This window comes from Nycticebus coucang, chromosome 2, assembly GCF_027406575.1.
Source record: "Nycticebus coucang isolate mNycCou1 chromosome 2, mNycCou1.pri, whole genome shotgun sequence".
Lineage (NCBI taxonomy): Eukaryota > Metazoa > Chordata > Mammalia > Primates > Lorisidae > Nycticebus > Nycticebus coucang.
In genome coordinates this window covers 740,112-757,713 of record NC_069781.1, presented here as the reverse complement: position 1 = coordinate 757,713, position 17,602 = coordinate 740,112, and the positions used below count along the sequence as shown (strand labels likewise).

The window sequence follows — 17,602 nt, the reverse complement described above, 5'->3', positions numbered from 1 at the left end:
ACTTCCTCATTTGTAGACTGGAGGCAGGGCTGGGGAGGTGGTGAGTGGAACGAAGTGGCAGTGGAAGGAGTGGACCTGGACACCAGGCATGTTCAGTGGGCATCGAGAAGGGCAAGGGCCTTGAAGCCCTGTGTGAAGGGGCAGGATGGGAGCAGAGCCACTGAGTGGACACTGCCAAGGAACTGGGGAGAAGGACCCAGTGGGGCTGACTCCTGGGAGTGGGAATGCTGAGGACTAGGTGGGCCCTAGGGGAGGGGGCGGTTGAGATCAACAGCCCCACTGCAGGGCTACAGTGGCACAGTCTGCCAGGAACAGTCCCCCCAGCAGGCTGGGGCCTTCCTAAATCCTCTCACACATCACCTCAAGCAGGTCTGCCGGGTCACTGTTCAGCATCCCCACAGCACAAGTGCGGATGCAGGTCAGAGCACTCAGGCTGCTGCCCCGGGCCTCACAGGGAGAAGTGTCACTGCTAACTCTGAGCAGTGTGGCCCACAGGCCTGGCTGGGCAAGAGGGCAACTGCAGGCTGATGAGTGGGGAATCTTAGTGGAGCTTGGCTCCCACAGCTGCCAGGCGGACAGGCTGTCCTCCGCGCAGTAAGAGGACAGGACCTGTCCGTGGCAGCCTTTCCTGTGCCAGTGCCAGACATGGTTGATTTTACACAAGCCCACAGATTTGGTCAAATACCATCCACATGTCACTGGGAAGGTATTTTTGTAGACAAGATTAACACTAAAGCAGTAGACTTGGAGTAAAGCAGATTCTCCTCCATAATTTGGGCATCCACTCAGCAGAAGGCCTCAAGGGAAAAAGCCTGAGGTCTCCCAGAAAGAAGTTCAGCCTCCAGCCATCCTGGACTCTGGGCAGCCTCACCTGCACCCCCCCTTGGGTCTCCGCCAGACCCACTGACACAGAAGCTGTTCTGTAAACTCAACCAACCTCTTACTCCACAAGCAGGAAGAGCACAGGCACACTGTATTCTGCCTTGACCAAGACTGGTGTGAGGCAGGTGAGAAGGAATGGTGGGGTGCCCTCCTTGGCAGGCCCTTTCCACTTCTTCCTGGAGGAAAAGAGAAAAGCGTCCACGCAGGGGAGGCCACTGGGGTGCCTCCCGCTGCCTCCACACCTGCGTGGACTCTTGGGTGTCTGCCCCACTGTCCAAAGAACAGAAAGACTCATGCTAAGAGCCATCAGCCCCAGCCCGCTCACCAAGGCCCTGGGCCTAACCTAGGCTCCGTCCGGGTCCGGCCGTCTGCGGGCTGCGGAGAGGGCCTGGGGGAAGCGGTGCTGCTCACCCCCTCTGCCGGCCTCCCCGTCCCCACCTCAGGCATGAGCCGCTGGCCCCCTGCCCACACAAACCGGCCAGCCTGCCCTGGCCCAGGGATTGCCCACTTGCGGTGTCCCCGCCTGGCCGGAAACTTGGCCCGACGGCTTCTCCCGTCGCACCCAGGCCAAGGCGGGCGGAAAGGGATGCGTGGTTCGGATAGCTTGAAAGCTCCAAGTGGGGCGGAGCCGAGTGTGTGGGGAGGGGCCTCAAGGGGCGGGGCAACGTGGGAGAGAAGGGGGCTGGGTCACACCTAGTGCTGACGGAGACCCGCACCCTCCTGGCCGGCACAGCCCCCCACCCCCTGCAGCGGCACACCCCTAGCACTCCCGCCGCGCTTCCGCCCCCACAACCTACCCGCTGCGCGCTCCTCCCGGAAGCGCCTCCTAGGGCTGCAGGCTTGGCCATGGCCTCTCTTGGGGACTTGGTACGCGATTGGCACAGTGGCGTACAAGCTGTAGAGCGCGGGGACTGGGGCAGCGCCTTGCGCCTCTTCTCACGCGTCCCGGCGCCTCCCGCCAGGATGTGCTTCAATATGGGGTGCGTGCACCTGCTGGCCGGTGACCCGGAGGCCGCGCTGAGGGTGAGTTCCCAGCCCAGGGAGGCATTCTCAGGCCCACCGGGAGGGCCACCAGGGTGCGAATAAAGAGCCAGCGGCAGGGACGAAGTCCTTCCTCCTGACGGCCACCTGGGAAAGGGACCCCTGCCCTTCCTCCCTGACGGACACCTGGGGAGCAGAGCCGAAGGCGGGTGGGTGGAGCCACACTGAGTGTAATGAGGCCAGGTTGCGGGCACGGTGCTCCTTACTGCCTCCACAGCGCCGGTCTTGCGGGAAAAGCCACCTGGCCAGACTCCAGTCTGCTTCGTTCCCCAGATGGAAACTCTGGGGCAGGGGTTTGCAGGAGACGGGGTCTGCCTCCTCCTATCTGCCTCCCAACCTGCTTCTCAGGACAGAGCCAAGGGCTGGGGTGCCCAGGTGCACCCTGCTTGTCACTGAGGAGGCCCCCCAAGCTGCTCCACCCTCCACATGCTTTGGGCTTATTGGGCGGCCAGGTCCCATCAGCACATAATTAAAAGCCAGGGGCGCCCTGCCGGCTGCTCAGATCCCCAGACAGCCCCACGAAGCACCCAGGTTCCTGTGGTAGTTTGAAGAGTTGGCAATAGCTGCCTGGAACACCCAGTAGTTGAACAGAGAAGAGAATTGACCGCTGTGGAGAGTATCTGGGCTCTGTCCTGCAAATCCCGGGCAGTGCATTCGAGGGATTCCCCTCTGCTGCTTTGGCACTGCTGGGGAATCCATTCTCATCTCAATGACAATTTCTGTTTTAAATGTTACCCAAGAAAGGAAATAGAACCACTAGATGCCAGTTAGTTCAACAGCGAATCATCCGAGGAAGGCTAACCCAGATGCCACTTACAAAACGTGATTTGACCAGAAAGGAGACAAGGGTTGTGTTAAATCTTTGTCTTCCATAATAGAGAGAGAGGGGTGCTGTCTAACATCAATGCAATTAAGTAGTAATGACATAGGCATATTAGCTGGAAACTTTAAAAAGCAGATGGAACAGCTACAATTAATAAAACTGATTGTCTTTGGAGCAGGGCAGGGTGAAGAGAAGTGTGGCTGGAACTTACGTAATATTTGACTTGGCTGCTTGGAGCAGAAGGACGGCCATATCACACCAGGGCCCCTCAGTCGCCACACCCTCACACCTGGGTCAAACTGAGTTCAACAAGCCTTTACTCAGCCACATTTGTAAGAATGAGCCCATAACACCTTTCTATGGCCCACATATAACGGATGGCCACTGTCCCAGCAGGCCACATTCGAGTCAGTTTAAGGAAGAGCTGTGCTTTACACAGAGATGAACCTTCCATACTAAGACTTCTGTGTTGTTGCTTTGCTGATTCTAATAGATATCTTGTGTGTCATTTTGTATCAACTACCAAAAAAAGACTTTAAAAAGACAAAAGTTTTGTATAATCCCATGTCTGAGAGGTAACTGTTACTAGCACACTGGAGGTTTCCTTCTAGCATCTGTTGTGCTCATGGCAGACAGACCAGCCCATGGCACCTTGACAGCTCAGGTTTGTTTCGGCTGTGGCAGTAAAGGACTGGAGTGGTGACACCCTTGCCCAGGCAGGAGCTCTGAAGGGAGAGCTCCTGGGGAGATGAAGGAGGTCTCCCAGAACCTGATATAATCTGGGCCCTGTCACCAGTCAGACTGTACCTGTGACACTGGGTGACCAGGTTCCTGACCTGGGGATTTCATGAGCATTTTTGTCCCCAGGCATTTGACCGAGCAGTGACCCACGATGCCTGCATGGCTATTGGCTTCTTCCAGCGAGGAGTGGCCAATTTCCAACTGGAGAGGTGAATGCAAGGGAGCTTTGTTCCTATTCTGAGGCCCTTTGTCTCTCTGAAGAATCTGTTCCTCCGCCCCCACCTCCTCTCTCTCCCTACGTCCCTTCTCTTGCCAACCCCTCCTCAAGGATACCTGGGCGAGGATGCTATAGTCATGCCACAGTCACAGTCAAGTGAGATGCAGAGCAGAGCTCTCTGAGAAAGGATACATTTCCTTGGGCATCCCTGGGTCACTCCTCACCATGTCTTTGTGGTTGCAGGGATGAAGGGAATATGCCCATTTTGGTGGATATGGGAATGAGACCAGGCTGGAGGGCAGCTGGTCCTAGTGTCCTCACTGCCTACCCCGGCTCTCTGTACCATGTCCTTCCCAGAAAAGGAATTAGGGGCAGCATTCCTGGAGCTCGGGAGGTCCCATGCTGGAGGAGATGATCGTAATCACGACTATCCTAGTCTGAAAGATCCAAATCCCTAATGTCCCAAAATGTAATTCTAGAAAAAAATAATTTAAATTTATTTAGAATATATTTATTTATATATTTTAAAGGATATTTGAGAAACATAAAAACACAACACAACATTTCATAGACCACCTCACACAGGTGATAACAACGTGCATATTTTTGCAAGTGTAAACACTCAGGCACACTGACAGCAGTCACAGGAGTATAACAGAAGAATTGTACCCATAAAGAAATAACTCAAGGCTAGTATGGTGACTCTTGCCTGTAATCCCAGCACGCTGAGAGGCAGAGACAGGAGGATCACTTGAGGCCAGAAGTTCAAGACCAGCCTGGGCAACCTAGTAAAACTCTGTCTTTACAAAAAAATAGAAAAATCAGCCAGATACGGCATATACCTGTAGTCCTAGCTACTTGGGAGGCTGAGACAGGAGGATTTCTGGAGCCCAGGAGTTTCGGGCTACAGTGAGCTGGGATGATGCCACTATACTCCAACCTGGTCACAGAAGGAGATGCTATCTCAAAACAACAGAACAAAACGCCACTAAATATGCAGTCACCCAAGGGCTGAGAGGTATTATCTTTCATAGATGCAGATGTATTAAAAGGACATTTCATAATTTGTTGAGGAAGCTTTAACATGAAGGACTATGGCATCTGGGATGGTGTCTCTCGGGATCATGGTCCCAAAGCCTTCTGGGGCAGCCCCTCTCTGATCAGCCCAGGAAGCCCACCTGGGGAGATGGGTTTCCAGCAGGGGTTAGGAGGAGGCTCAGAGTTTGGAGGGGCCTTCAGAAGCAAGAGGGAAAGCCCAGAGCACCCTGCACAGTATAGACTGGGCCCCTGGCAGGGGGAGGGGTGCCCAGGAAGCAGGGTCAGCAGGGCAAACCCTGGTGTGTCCTCCCATGCCACTCAACCAATTTGTGCCCTGAGCCCTGGGCGACCATGCTGCCCTCCCTCAGGGTTCCCTGTCGCTGGGGGGAGGAGAGAAGGCCCCAGGTTGGCCCCCGCTCTGCCCCTTTCCCTGCTGCCCACAGGTTCCAAGAGGCTCTGTCTGATTTCCGGGAGGCCCTGGCCCAGCTGAGGGACAACGCTGCCATTGACTACACACAGCTGGGGCTGCGGTTCAGGCTGTGGGCCTGGGAGGTGAGCATACACGTCCCCACCACTGCAGGTGGGGCCATCTGTGGAGGGTGTCACCATCACAGGTAGGTTCCCTCTTGCCAGGGGTCCCAGTGCCCCAGGAGGCCTTGAGACCTTGGGCCCATGGAGTTGGGATGAACAGTCTGTGCCCAGAAGAGCAGCAAGGTGCATGGGGAGGGGAGTAGGGCAGCCACCTACCCACTGCCGTGTGCTCTGCCCACTCCTGCACAGGGAGGAGGGACACAGGGTCCTCCCTTCCAGGAACTACATGCCTCCAGGCCTTCTGGGAACAACATGTGTCCCCGTAGACACAGGGAAGCCCACTGGAATGGTCTGGAACCCGAGGCCAAGGCCTGCCTGTGTCCTTTGGCCCACAGGCACTGGCCAGGTAGCAGGGGTGGGGCTACCTTGGCTGGGCAATGGGGTCTCCAAAGGACAGGCTGTGGGTACTGAGGGCCATGGGGAGCACCCGGCAGGGTGCACAGAGGGGACAGGGGGTTGGGTGGCAGGGTTGGTTCCCAGGAGCACTGTGCTTTGCTGTCACTGATGCCGTGGGCAGCCTTAATTCAGCCATGAAAAAGTTCTTTCTCATTGGGGGAGGATCTGAGTGTTCCCTGGACCCCTAGCAAGGACTCTCCTCAGCTATACCTCAGACAGGTGGGGGACCAGGGTATAATGGAACCCCAGAGGGGGTGTAGCCAAATGCAAAACAGGAGACACGGCATGCCCCAAGAGACCAGCGTCTGATGTCCCAAGCAGAAGACAGCCCATAGCAATGAATGGCTCCAGCCAGGTCTGGAAGGTGGGGCCCTGCCAATGGGCCACACTCGGCACACAGAGGCTGGATGATCCCTGGCTGCCCAAGAGCAAACCAGGCAGGCTATAAGTGTTCACACTACTGCCTGGGTCCTGCCCTCATGTCAGATGGACACCATAATAGCCCTCAGCTGCTGGGGCTGGGGAGCCCAGGCTGGGACCAAGGCAGACTGGGTGTGGGGCCAGGTGGCAACCAGGTGTGGGACCAGGGAAAGCACCAGGTGAGGGTCCAGACTGGAGGGGACCAGGTGAGCGACCAGGAGAAGGACCAAGTGAGGGACCAGGTGTGGGACCAATTGAGGGGCCAAGTGAAGGACTGGGTGTGGGACTGAGGGGCTGGGAAGGACCTGGTGGGGAGTCAGGCTCCTGCTGTCACCTGGGCCTCCCTTCAGGTGCTGTACAATGTGGCGGCAACACAGTGCCAGCTGGGGCTTTGGACTGAGGCCTCCAACAGCCTAGTGGAGGCCACGTCTAAGTGGCCAGAGTGGGCCCAGGATAGCCTGGATGCTGCCCTGGACCAAGTACAGGTGAGGAGTACTGGCCTGGGACATGGCTTAGGGCTTATGTCCACCTTGGCCCCTCGAGACCAACTCCATAAGGTGAGGAAGCATCCAGAGAGAGGTGGCCCTGGTGTCCCATGTGGGCCTGCTGGAGCTTCCTATGGCCTATGGAAGTGAGAGTGCCCAAGGGGCCCTTCTGCTCCAGGGCTCAGTACCACAGCTGTGGGCCTGGGGGGCCACTCAGGTCTGCATCAGCTGGACACCTCCCTTCCAGAAACAGGCCTCCCTGCAGCCTCGGCAGGTCCCCAGAGGCGAGGTTTTCCGGCCTCGCCGGCGGCACCTGGAGCATCTGCAGCCTGTGGACTTCCTGGGCAAGGCCAAGGTGAGCTGCCTGGTGGGCCAGGGAGGGCAGCGCAGCCTGCAAGAGCCCCTGATGTGCAGTTCATTTCTTTTTTTTTTTTTTTTTTTGTTTTTTGGCCGGGGCTAGGTTTGAACCCTCCACCTCCGGCATATGGGACCGGCGCCCTACTCCTTGAGCTACAGGCGCTGCCCCTGATGTGCAGTTCAGCACTCAGTAGTGTTCACAGGGACATGTGGGCCTGTCCAGTCAAGGTCATAGTAGAGGTCTGGAGGGCAGAAAGTAGGCAGTAAGTCATCCTTGCATTGCCTCTCAGGTTTGAGGGGAGACACCCCAAATAGGGCTATGAACCTGGGACAGGATCAACCAGAGCCAACTGCAGGCTCATGCCCTCATGATGGCGACTTGTGGAGTGCTGCTGCCCTGATCAACCTGGCCACAGCCACGCCCTCTAGCCTCTATGTCTCAAGGTCCCAGAGAGGGCCCTGGGTGGCTGGCCTGGGGGCCACATCATGCCAACTCCCGGTCAGGGCCAGGCAGCACTGCAAATCACAGGGCAGCACTGCAACTCACCACCAAAGGCAGAGATAGAATGTGGGGAAGCTGGTGACTACCCAGGTGCCCATGGAAGGGCCCCCTGGTTTTGCCATGGTGGCCTTTAGGCCAGCTGCATACCGATGTCACCTATAATAGTGTTCAGGCCCAAGGGGCACTGCCTGTTTGATCAGCTGCCAAGGCAGGTCTCTAGGAGGCCCAGGGTGGCTGGGGAAGGGCTCTGAGCTGAATTGATGCATCAATCTGGAGTCTGTGTCATAGCAGAAGACTGTTTATAAGAAAAAAAATAGTTTAAAAGTTGGGTTAAAAATAAGTTAAAATTACCAGTAGATGTTTTCCTCTACTAAACTCATTTTTCCCACCATGGTGGTCCAGCAGTCTCAGGTTGGGCCCTCACAGGGCCCCCTGACCTGCTGCCCCCTTCTCCTGCCAGGTGGTGGCCTCTGCCTTCCCTGAAGACCAGTGCTCAGGCATCTGGCCTCAGCAGCCTCAGGTAAGCAGGTGGCCCCAGGCCTGTCCTGCCCTGTGTCCCCTTCCAGGGCACAGACATCCTCTGATGGGAATTGGCAGAGTGGCCATCTCATCCTCGTGGAAGGGCCCACCAAAACCACTTGGTGAGAGCAAGGAGAGCCATTTGCTCCCTACACTCTTGACCCGAAGAGGTTGTCACTTTCTGCCCACAGGGACAGGGTGTGAACCCTGAAGCCAGGCCCGGGGCTACACCACGGTAGGAGGAGCCTGTCCTTTGTATGTCTCTCTCTTGCTGGGCAGTAGGCCCTTCTGGCCAGAGGATAAAATCTGTGCAAACCATTTCCAGATTGAAACTGGCTCATACCCCAGTGCCAGGAAAGGGGAGTCTAGCCTCTCTTGGCCCCTTCCCTTTACCTCCAGCTCCCACTCCCAGGCCTCTGAAGGAGCTGGGGGGCTTAGGACTTGGTGGATGGGAGGATGGTTGAGACCACAGTGTCACTATAGTTCTAGGCAGCACTGAGAGAGGAGGGACAAGCGTCTGGGCTGAACTGTCCAGGGAGAGGACCCAGGTGCTGGGGTAGGGTTTTTGCTTCTTTTGACAAATCAGGCTGCAGAGGGGAACTGCTCAAGGTGGTTTGGGCTGTGGGGAACCGACAGGCCTAGAACCCTGGGCAGGGGCTTCCACATGCACCTCAGCTCAGGTTGGTCTTTCTTGGGACCCTCAGGCCAGGGTAGGACCCTCAGGCTGGGGTCATGGCAATGAGCCCCTAGCTTGGTGACCCCTGAGAACGAGGGCCCCCCCTCCTCTCCCAGGGCCAGAGTTGTAGATGCCCAAAGAGCCAGCGTCCACCACAACCCACTCGATGCACAGACGGAGGCTGGTCCTGTCCAAGCAGGGCAAGCTGACCATGGCACATTGGTCTCCTGCCAGGAAGAGGTGTGTGAGCCTGGGCCTTGTCTGTGGACCCACGTGGGGGGATAGGAAGAGCCATCCTGGTAGGTGAGTTCACCACCAGGAAGCCCAAATGGGGCTGCCCAGCTGTGCACAAGGGCAGGTGCTGGTCATCAGGACAGGAGGGAGGTGGTGTCCAGCAGAGGTCTCCCAGGAGAGGCTCTTCCTTCCACTCTGGGCATGAGTGATCAGGAGGGACAGGTGTGGGGGCGGGCTGGGCAGTCTGGGTTCCTGCCCCTGCACCTCCAGCAACAGGCTGTCACTCCCCTTTCCTGGCCCCAGTGCCCCAGACTGGAGTTGGGAGAAGCTGAGGGAGCAGGCCTCAGATGGAAAAGTTCCTGCTTCAGAGGACACAGTCTAAAGTAGCCGCCTTCACATGCTCTTCCACTGAGACTCACTCGCAGCTTAGCGCTCAGTGCCCTTTACAACTGTGTGCAATTAAATCCTCTCATGCTTAAAACCATCTGCTAAGTCCGCGTGGGTTTTTGAACACTTGGTGTTCCTGACCCGATAGCAATACCTTCCTAGTGACTTTGTATGTCAGTGTGTCCAATGAATTAAAACCCGATGGCTGCACTAGCGGCCTAGACCTTCACACTGGCAGTCCCGGTTGGAGTTGCTATTGAGCTCCAGGCCCAGCCCTGCCATGTGTCCCTTACCCATTCACTAAGTGGTTAAAAGTTAAAGTCAAGCCAATGCAGTGGCCAGTCCCTGGATTGTGCTCTGAGCTTCTTATGGACTCCAGAGAACCAATCCCCCCAATTGAGCTGCTGCTCTGCAGGGGCCCGGGAGACAGGCATGGGGGACCCACCCCCATCCCCGAGGTGGCTCCTGCCCCCAGGCCCATGAGCTTGTGCTTCCCCTGCAGAGACCCCATGTGGAGCAAGTTGGAAGACAGGCTCCTCCATGCACAGGTAGGGGATGTCTTCCAGGGGAGCTTGGGGTAGTCCGGTGGCCTGCTTTGGTGTGGGAGGTACTGACTGAGTCCCTGCTGTGTCCTGCAGGATTGCTGACATCTGGGGGGCCTAGCCCTGGCCCTGCTGAGGACCTAGAAGGTGCTGGGGTAAGAGGGACCCCCCCACCTTCACCCATCAGCCACTCCCAGGGGGCCAGGCCCCACCCTCAGAGTCAATCTTTGCAAGCCCTCAGCACCAAATCCCCACTGCAGTTTTTGCCCTCACCCTTGGACCCAAAGTCCAGCCCACAGCCCTGGACTCAGAGGCCATCCCACCTCTTTCCCTCCAGGGAACAGCCACCAGCATTCCTGAGCCCTGGGTGACCATCACTGTGCAGTGTGCCTTCACTGTGGCCCTGGAGGCCCAGAGGGGAACTGACCTGTCCAGCCTGCGGGCACTGCTAGGGCAGGCCCTCACTCGCCAGGCCCAGCTGGGGCAGCTTAGGTGGGTACCTCTCAGGCACAGACAGCAGTTGGAGGGGCCAGCACAAGGATCAGAGGTCACGCCCTCCTTGCAATCCCCAGGCGGCCCCCTCCAGGGGGGCCACGTTGAGGTCTTTTTGCAGCTACCAAGCCCCTGGTGAGCATAGGCACTGGGTCCCCATCTCCGGGGAGGAGGCACTGCAGAGCGTATGGCTGGATGCGGCCACTGTCCCCAGAGGGCTGCGGCTCCAGTGTCAGGTAAGCTGAGGGAGGTGCAGGGCAGGGTGGCCCTAAGGATCAGGGCAGGGCAGCCCTAAGAGTGGGGACCTCCCCTCCTGGCACCTGGCCTATCCTGCAGCCCTCCTTCCACTGCAGGGGGCAGGGGGGCGGCCTGTCCTCTACCAGGTAGTGGCCCAACACAACTATGCAGCCCAGGAGCCCGAGGACCTGGACTTCCAGCAGGGGGACATGGTGGACGTGCTGTGTGAAGGTGGGCACGGACTCCCCAAGCGCTGTAGGGTGGGGAGTAGGGGCCTGGGAAGTGGGGCTTGGGGGCTCAGCCTGTGCATGAGCAAGATGTGGCACCCTGAGACCAAGCTGAGGTGATATGCCCTGAGTGCTGGACATGACCCTGCAGTGAACGCAGCCTGGCTAGAAGGCCACAGGGACGGCCGCATCGGCATCTTCCCCAAGTGCTTTGTGGCCCCTGCCACTCGGCGCCTGTGAGGATCCCACCTGCCCCCGGGCCCAGCAGGGAGGATCAGCCCCAGGAAATCCTATGTCCAAGAGTTTTTAATAAAAATACCCCCACATGATGTGGTCCACATCCCAGGCTAAGTGACTGACAGGAGCCTGACCAGAGCTTCCAAGAGGGCGTGGGAGGGGCTGCCCCAGGAGGCACCACAGTGCCTGGACTCTGTCCATCTGGTCAGTCAGACAACTACAGCAACCAGGTCCCTCCAGCCCTGAGCGGCCCATGCGTCCTTCTGGCTGCAGTTCTCAAGCTCCTCCCTGCTACATCAGTGGGCCCCGAGACAGACTTTACACAGGCCCCTGCACACGGCCTTGGGGTACTGCAGAAAGGCACCCACTGCCCTGGGAAGCTAGGATGGAGGGCTATGCGTGAGGGCCATGCACTCTTAATGGCCAGCAGGCCTTGACTGTGGTGTCCAGGACTGTGAGGCCAGAACCCACAGAATGAACCACTGTAGCCGTCAGGCCTCAGGAAGGCTCCTGAGTCCAGGGTGGAGGCACTTACCCAGATGGGTGGGTTAGTCCTGGGGCCAGAGGAGCTGGACCATAGCTGCCCCTAGAATGGCCACCAGGGTCAGCACCACAAATGCCACTCCGGCCGCCCAGATGCTGTAGCTCTCTGCCCGCCACTGGGCCGGCACCTCAGCTGGGATCATGCCAGTCAGGTTCAGCATATAGCCCAGCGTCCAGCCGATGTCCATGCCTCCAGCCTGTGGGACACATGGGCCTCTCAGGGCTGCAGGGTGGCTGCCCAGAGCCTACCACTGCCCTTGTGCTGGGGAGGTAGTCACCTGTTTATGGAACTCGATGCTGGGCCAGGTCTCCTCGCTGAACCCAAATCCCTCCAGCAGGAGGACGAGGATGTACAGTCCTGAGGCACAGTAGTCAGGCAGCCAGCGGGCCTGCCCAGGGTAGCTGGCCTCCACCTGGGGCCCAGGAGGTCAAGGGGCCAGGTAAGGGCCCAAAACCACTCTGCCATGGTGGACCCTCTGTGCTCTGATCTCCGAATAACAGGAGGGGTCAGGCAGTTGGCAGAGAGCTCTTCCCACTGTCTCTTGGAACCCTGAGCTGTCCAGAGGAGCCTGGTGCCGCCCTACCCCATGGCCAACCTGAGGCTGGTGCCTCCACTGGTTATCCTCTTGGCTCTCAGCTGGAGCAAGACAGCCAAGGCGCTGTCCTCCATGCCCACGGCCCCTAGGCCCTACTGCCTGCCCAGGGGCCCTGTACCCTGGGAGTCTGGGGGCCACCCACCAGCTTCCAGGGCATCTTGCAGAACTTCCACACTGTGGTGTTGACAGTGCCCAGTGGCTGCCTGGACGTGAGGTTCAGGAAGTCGAAGGTGTAGAAGAAGTTGGAGAAGGCCTGGAGGGCACAGTAGTTTCTGGGCAAGGCCACGCCAGGTGCACCTGGGGTCAGTCCCTACCCACAGGGAGCCCCAGAGTCCCCAGGAGCCAGCCAAGGCTTGGCCCGCCTCTCCCATCCCTCCTGTTCCTAGGGTGGGCATTGGGGGCTCTCACATAGAACTGGCCTTGCAGGGGGGGCTGGTAGACCCCGTCAAAGGCACAGTCCCCTTTGCCCTGGCAGCTGGAGAAGTTGAAGAGTTCCTGGATGGCTGTGATGCAGGCCCCAGGGTTGCCCATCCCTTCCACTGTGAGATTCTGGGTGAGGTTCTGGGGGGCCATAGGATGGACACATGGGGACTCATGCAGGGTGCCTGCGGTCAGTGTGGTGCGGTAGCCACTGTGGTAGCAGGGATGTCGGACCAGGCCATCTGAGCTGCTCTGCAGGAGCAGGGATGCCTAAGCACTAGCCCAGCCAGCGGCCCTCCACACCCCTCCACCCCCCTGGGCCAGCCTGACCTGCACCAGCCTGGCTAGGAGCCTGGTCAGCACCTGGTCCCGCCCAAAGCAGAGGTAGCTATGTGTGTAGACGCGGTAGCTGGAGCCGTAGAGCCAGAAGGTGGCCAGGGTGCTCTCATGCTCGATGGGGCCCCCAGGCATGAAGGCGATCTGGGTGGAGGCCCCCCCCAGGTCCAGGGCACCCACAAGCATCCCCTCTGGAGGCCGGGTCCATTCTCCAGAGAATGAGAACTAACCACAGATGGAGCTGTCAGCCATACTGGTCCTGCAGTCCCCCCCTTCCCCCCACCATAGGCCTCCTGGGGCACCTTGATGAGCAGCCCTAGAACATAGTTGACGGTGACCCAGGCAAAGGCACCTTCATCCTGCCCATCCAGGATCTCAGTGCCCCGAAAATCCACAGGAGACTGGCCCAGGACCCGGGTGACCGCTGCAAAGATGTCCTCCACCTGGGAGCTGTTCTTTTGACTGGGCAGAGAGGACGGGGCCAAGCTGGCTGAAGCCCAACCTGGCACCTGCCCCACTCCCAGTGGTGGAGGCCCCTCACCTAAGTAGCCGCATGCCAGCTGTGGCCCCTAGGAACATGGGTGTCCCCTGATGCTGAGCCTCTGGTATCCGTGCCAGTGCCTCCTCCAGGCAGCCCCGCAGGCTCTCGCCAGCCTGTGCCGGATCAGATGCATAGGAGGAGATTCCAGGCCCTGAAACACAGTGTCCAGGACAGGCTGCAGGTCCCCAAAGACGTGGCCACATCCTGTACTCTGGAGCCTGGGAATGTGACTTAAGCTGGAGCGAGGGTCTTCTCAGTGTAAGGAGTTAGTAATCTCGAGATGAGATCGTCCTGGACTGCCTGATGGACGAGAGTCCTTGAGAGGGTATGGAGATGGAGATCCGAAGGCGGAGGCAGAGGTGGGGCCACAAGCTGAGGATGCCTAGGCCACCAGAACTGGGAGAGGCAGGATGGAGCCTCCCCTGGGGTCTTAGCCAGGTGCAGCCCTGAGACACCTTGATCTTGGACTTCTGACCTCTCAAATTGTGAGGAATAAATCAGAAACAAATTTGGGGCCACCTGTTTTCCCCCGCAGGTCCCAAGGCAGGCGCCCTGCTGCTAGCAGCCTCAGGCAGCACAGTCACTGGGCAGCAGATGCTGGCAGAGGTGGCACAGCCTGGGAAGTGTTGCTTCTTCCCATGGCCCAGTTGTGTGACCTTGAGCAAGTCACTTGGCCTCTTTGACCCTTTCCCTGTATGTCAACTTGCTTTTGCCAAGGGTGGAATTGCAGTAGCTCCTGCCTGGCCCCACGTGGTCTTGCCCTCTGTGCTGCCTCCCAGACCTCCACCCAGTGGGGCCCAGCTGGCAGCACTGACCTTCCACCTGGCAGGCCAGGGCCTGGCTGACCACACCCGTACCATTCTCCTTGTCCGCTGGCCACTGGTACACGAAGAGGGACGTGTGGGAGGAGCCAGCGTCAATCACAATCCCAAACTGTGGGTGGCACTAGGGTCAGGAAGCGAGGAGGGGCTGCGCCTGGCAGCCCAGCTCAGCTCCTCCTGCTTTGTCTGGGCGCACCTTGGTGCCTGCAGGCAGGAGGACGTTGGCAGCCTCCACTAGGACAAGGACCAGCGCTGTGAGTCCTGAGGCCACTGCGGCCCCCAGCAGGGCTGTGAAGACCTGCTCCTTCTGGGTCAGTCCCATGGTGAGGGCAGGGCTGCTCCTGCAGGGGAAGGGGTCAGCTGTGGGCACCAGACTACCTGCTGCCCCTGACCAGCCCTCCAGAGGGGCACCTTGTCTCCATTGAGATGCAACTGCCTGTCCTGGAAAGCCATTCACCCTGGGTGTCGCCCTGGGGCTTGGGCAGTCCCCCTTGGTGCGTTTGGTGACTGGGGGTGCTCAGTGGGCAGACCGAGCACCCCACTGTGGGAACCTTCTGCCCAGGGTCCCAGGGGCAGCGGGGACCTGGTCTGGGGGTACAGCCTCAGCAAGGTCCAGAAAGCCTGTATGGTTTGTGGCAAAGGCAGCCCCTGTGGGCCCCTGTGTTACCTGGGCGAACCCTGTGCCTTATCTCCGTGGAGCAGGAGCCCAGCTCTGGACTCTGAAGATGCCAGGGCTCTGTGGCCCCCATCCCAGCCTCTCCAGGGCAGGGGGGAAGCCACTGGGGGTTAGGGCCACATGTGAACCCAGGCTGAGGGCTCTTCTCTATCAAAGGACTGTGATGCAGTGGCTTCTTAATAATGACATCTGGTTTCTATTTAAAACCTAGCTACTCAAGGGGCGGTACCTGTGGCTCAGTCGGTAAGGTGCCGGCCCCATATACCGAGGGTGGCGGGTTCAAACCCGGCCCCCGCCAAACTGCAACCAAAAAATAGCCGGGCGTTGTGGCGGGCGCCTGTAGTCTCAGCTACTCGGGAGGCTGAGGCAAGAAAATCGCTTAAGCCCAGGAGTTGGAGGTTGCTGTGAGCTGTGTGAGGCCACGGCACTCTACCGAGGGCCATAAAGTGAGACTCTGTCTCTACAAAAAAAAAAAAAAAAAACCTAGCTACTCAAAAGGCTGAGGCAAGAGAGGTTGCTGTGAGCTATGATGATGCCATGGCACTCTACCCAGGGTGACAGAGTGAAACTGTGTCTCGAACAAAAATAAATAAATAAATAAATAAAACCCAAACTTGGATTTCTGTAATCTGATTTTGAAGTACTTTAGTGCAGTGGTTCTCGATCTGCGGGTCGTGACCCCTTTGGACTGTATTAAAGGTCTGTAGCATTAGGAAGGTTGAGAACCACTGCTTTAGTGGGTCACAGATGGCCGTAGGCAGGAAATTGAACACCAAATGCCATTTGCATGGGGCTCAGGACAGCTCCAGCTTGGCAGCCAAGGCATCCACACCCTTTTATGTCGTGAAGGGCCAGCAAGAGGCCCCAGCCTGCAAGCTGCCATAGGCCACACCCATGTGCAGGGTCATCAGGCACCCTGCCAGGTCACACTGGGCCTGCTTCTTGCTTGGCAGAAACTGCATGCCAAGGTCTCCAGCACTGAGGTGCATATGATTCGGTGTCATATCGTGTGACCCCTAAGAATGCAAACCCTGCCAACTTGAGTGGACCACAGAGACCATGCTGGTCCTGTCCTGGCTCCTGGGCATGTGGTGAGAGTAAAGATCCCCATGAAATTGTGTGCGGTGGAGAGATATGAGGCCATTTTAAGGAGGGAAGACATATCCTCAGAGAAGACAGGTGACCGCCCAGACCCAGACAGGACCCAGCCTATGTCTCTAAGCACACCTTGGCCATGGGCCACCTGACAGGAACAGCAGAGGATAGGCAGGGAGCGGGAACACAGGGACCCCCTGACACTCTATCTCCAGGGAATGTAACCCGTAGGTCAGGACAGCCTCTCAGGCAAGGACAGTCTGCCTAAGATCAGATGGACCCCCCGAACGAAGATAGCACCCCAGCCCAGGATAGCCTCCCCCAGACCAGGACAGGCACCTTTAGATGAGGATGGGTCCTCCAAGACCAGGACAGGCCCCCAAGACAAGGATGGGCCCCCCTTATACCAGGACAAGCCCCCCAAGACCAAGATGGGCTTTCCAAGACCAGGACAGGTCCCTTAAGACAAAGACAGGCCCCCCCTCAGACCAGGACAGGCCCATAAGACCAAGACAGGCTCCCCAAGACCAAGACAGGTTCCCCTCAGACCAGGACAGGCCCTCCTCAGACCAGGACAGGCCCCCCTCAGATCAGGACAGGCCCACAAGCCCAAGACAGGCCCCTGAATACCAGGTTGGGCCCCCAATACCAGGATGGCCCTTCTAAAATGAAGATGGACCCCTTAAATCAGAATGGGCTCCCGCAAGACCAGAATGAACTCCCCAAGATCAGGATGGCTCACCAAGTTCAGGATGGCTATCTGCAGACGAAGCTGGGCCCCTAAGACAAGAATAGCCTTCTCAAGACCAGGATGGGATTCCCAGGGCCAAGATGGCCCCCCAAACCAAGATAAGCCCCCACAAGACTAAGATGGGGCCCCCTGAATCAGGATAGCCCCCCAGAACCATGACAGCCCCCCTCAGACCAGGAGTGGCCCTTGCCCCTCACCTGGCCTGGCCAGCAATCTGTGTTGGCAGCAAGCAGGAAGGTCTGCTCTGAAGTTCCCAGTCCTGTCCCTACGTCCAGCCTCCCTACTACACAGCCAGTCACCGCCCACCTGGACTTGGGTCCATTGCTGGTGGGGTCAAGTGGGTGTGTGTCCACCCACTCCCAGCCCACAGACTCACAGACTGAGGCCAGCAGGGTCGCTGCCAGGGCTACCCCCTACCCCAGGGTCATGGGTGACATTGACCCCTGTAGGTCCACCAGTCCTGGGCAGAGGGCAGAGGAGGGAGGAGAGGGCCAGTGTCCTCGGTCCAGGATGACCTTCCAACTACAGGGCTACTGGGAGGGCAGGTGCTCCCACTGAGAGAGACCCACCCAGCCCCTCCCTGCCCAGGTGGACTTTGTCCCCCCACCCCGCCCACCACCACCGTGGGGAGACCAGGGCGGGGCAAGGCCGGCTTTGGCTTCTTCCTCTGTTGCTGGTTGTTTTTAAATAATGCAGCAAAGTCACCGCCTTCCTAGGCTCCTGTAAGCAGCCCTGTCATGCCTGCCATGCCCCTCTCTACCCCTCCTATGGCACCGGGT

At 58.5% G+C, this 17,602-nt stretch overlaps 2 protein-coding genes across 4 annotated transcripts; one reads left to right on the top strand and one right to left on the bottom strand.

Annotated features, from left to right (window-relative positions):
- Positions 1-1,435: 1,435 nt before the first annotated feature.
- On the top strand, positions 1,436-11,102 carry NOXA1 (NADPH oxidase activator 1). Of its 2 annotated transcripts, none has more exons than XM_053556629.1 (14): positions 1,436-1,905; positions 3,614-3,696; positions 5,186-5,294; positions 6,500-6,634; positions 6,882-6,989; positions 7,954-8,013; positions 8,204-8,247; positions 8,805-8,928; positions 9,812-9,857; positions 9,948-10,006; positions 10,189-10,343; positions 10,465-10,579; positions 10,697-10,811; positions 10,959-11,102. In XM_053556629.1, the coding sequence occupies exons 1-14, from the start codon at positions 1,729-1,731 to the stop codon at positions 11,045-11,047; spliced, it is 1,419 nt and encodes a 472-aa protein (XP_053412604.1). In that variant the 5' UTR covers positions 1,436-1,728; the 3' UTR covers positions 11,048-11,102. The 2 variants fall into 2 exon arrangements, with proteins under 2 accessions (XP_053412604.1, XP_053412601.1); XM_053556626.1 differs by having other exon boundaries at positions 9,725-9,857.
- Positions 11,103-11,105: 3 nt separating this feature from the next.
- On the bottom strand, positions 11,106-17,327 carry ENTPD8 (ectonucleoside triphosphate diphosphohydrolase 8). 2 transcript variants are annotated; one of them, XM_053556634.1, is made up of 12 exons: positions 17,021-17,327; positions 16,815-16,852; positions 14,498-14,642; positions 14,296-14,413; positions 13,481-13,631; positions 13,242-13,401; positions 12,934-13,164; positions 12,592-12,855; positions 12,326-12,436; positions 11,866-12,000; positions 11,580-11,784; positions 11,106-11,424 (listed from the first exon to the last, which is right to left on the bottom strand). In XM_053556634.1, the coding sequence occupies exons 3-11, from the start codon at positions 14,621-14,623 to the stop codon at positions 11,593-11,595; spliced, it is 1,488 nt and encodes a 495-aa protein (XP_053412609.1). In that variant the 5' UTR covers positions 14,624-14,642; positions 16,815-16,852; positions 17,021-17,327; the 3' UTR covers positions 11,106-11,424; positions 11,580-11,592. The 2 variants fall into 2 exon arrangements, with proteins under 2 accessions (XP_053412609.1, XP_053412613.1); XM_053556638.1 differs by lacking the exons at positions 16,815-16,852; positions 17,021-17,327 and having other exon boundaries at positions 14,498-16,562.
- Between the last annotated feature and the right edge of the window lie 275 nt (positions 17,328-17,602).

What these genes read in the sequence shown, in the direction of transcription:
- NOXA1 (XM_053556626.1), top strand. Translation starts at nt 1,729, where the DNA reads ATGGCCTCTCTTGGGGACTTGGTACGCGATTGGCACAGTGGCGTACAA. An exon ending in TCTGGCCTCAGCAGCCTCAG is followed by an intron (nt 8,014 to 8,203) that starts GTAAGCAGGTGG and finishes TTCTGCCCACAG; the next exon opens with GGACAGGGTGTGAACCCTGA. An exon ending in TGGTCTCCTGCCAGGAAGAG is followed by an intron (nt 8,929 to 9,724) that starts GTGTGTGAGCCT and finishes GCTGCTCTGCAG; the next exon opens with GGGCCCGGGAGACAGGCATG.
- ENTPD8 (XM_053556634.1), bottom strand. Translation starts at nt 14,623, where the DNA reads ATGGGACTGACCCAGAAGGAGCAGGTCTTCACAGCCCTGCTGGGGGCC. An exon ending in TTCTAGGGCTGCTCATCAAG is followed by an intron (nt 13,165 to 13,241) that starts GTGCCCCAGGAG and finishes ATCTGTGGTTAG; the next exon opens with TTCTCATTCTCTGGAGAATG. An exon ending in GCATCGAGTTCCATAAACAG is followed by an intron (nt 11,785 to 11,865) that starts GTGACTACCTCC and finishes TGTGTCCCACAG; the next exon opens with GCTGGAGGCATGGACATCGG.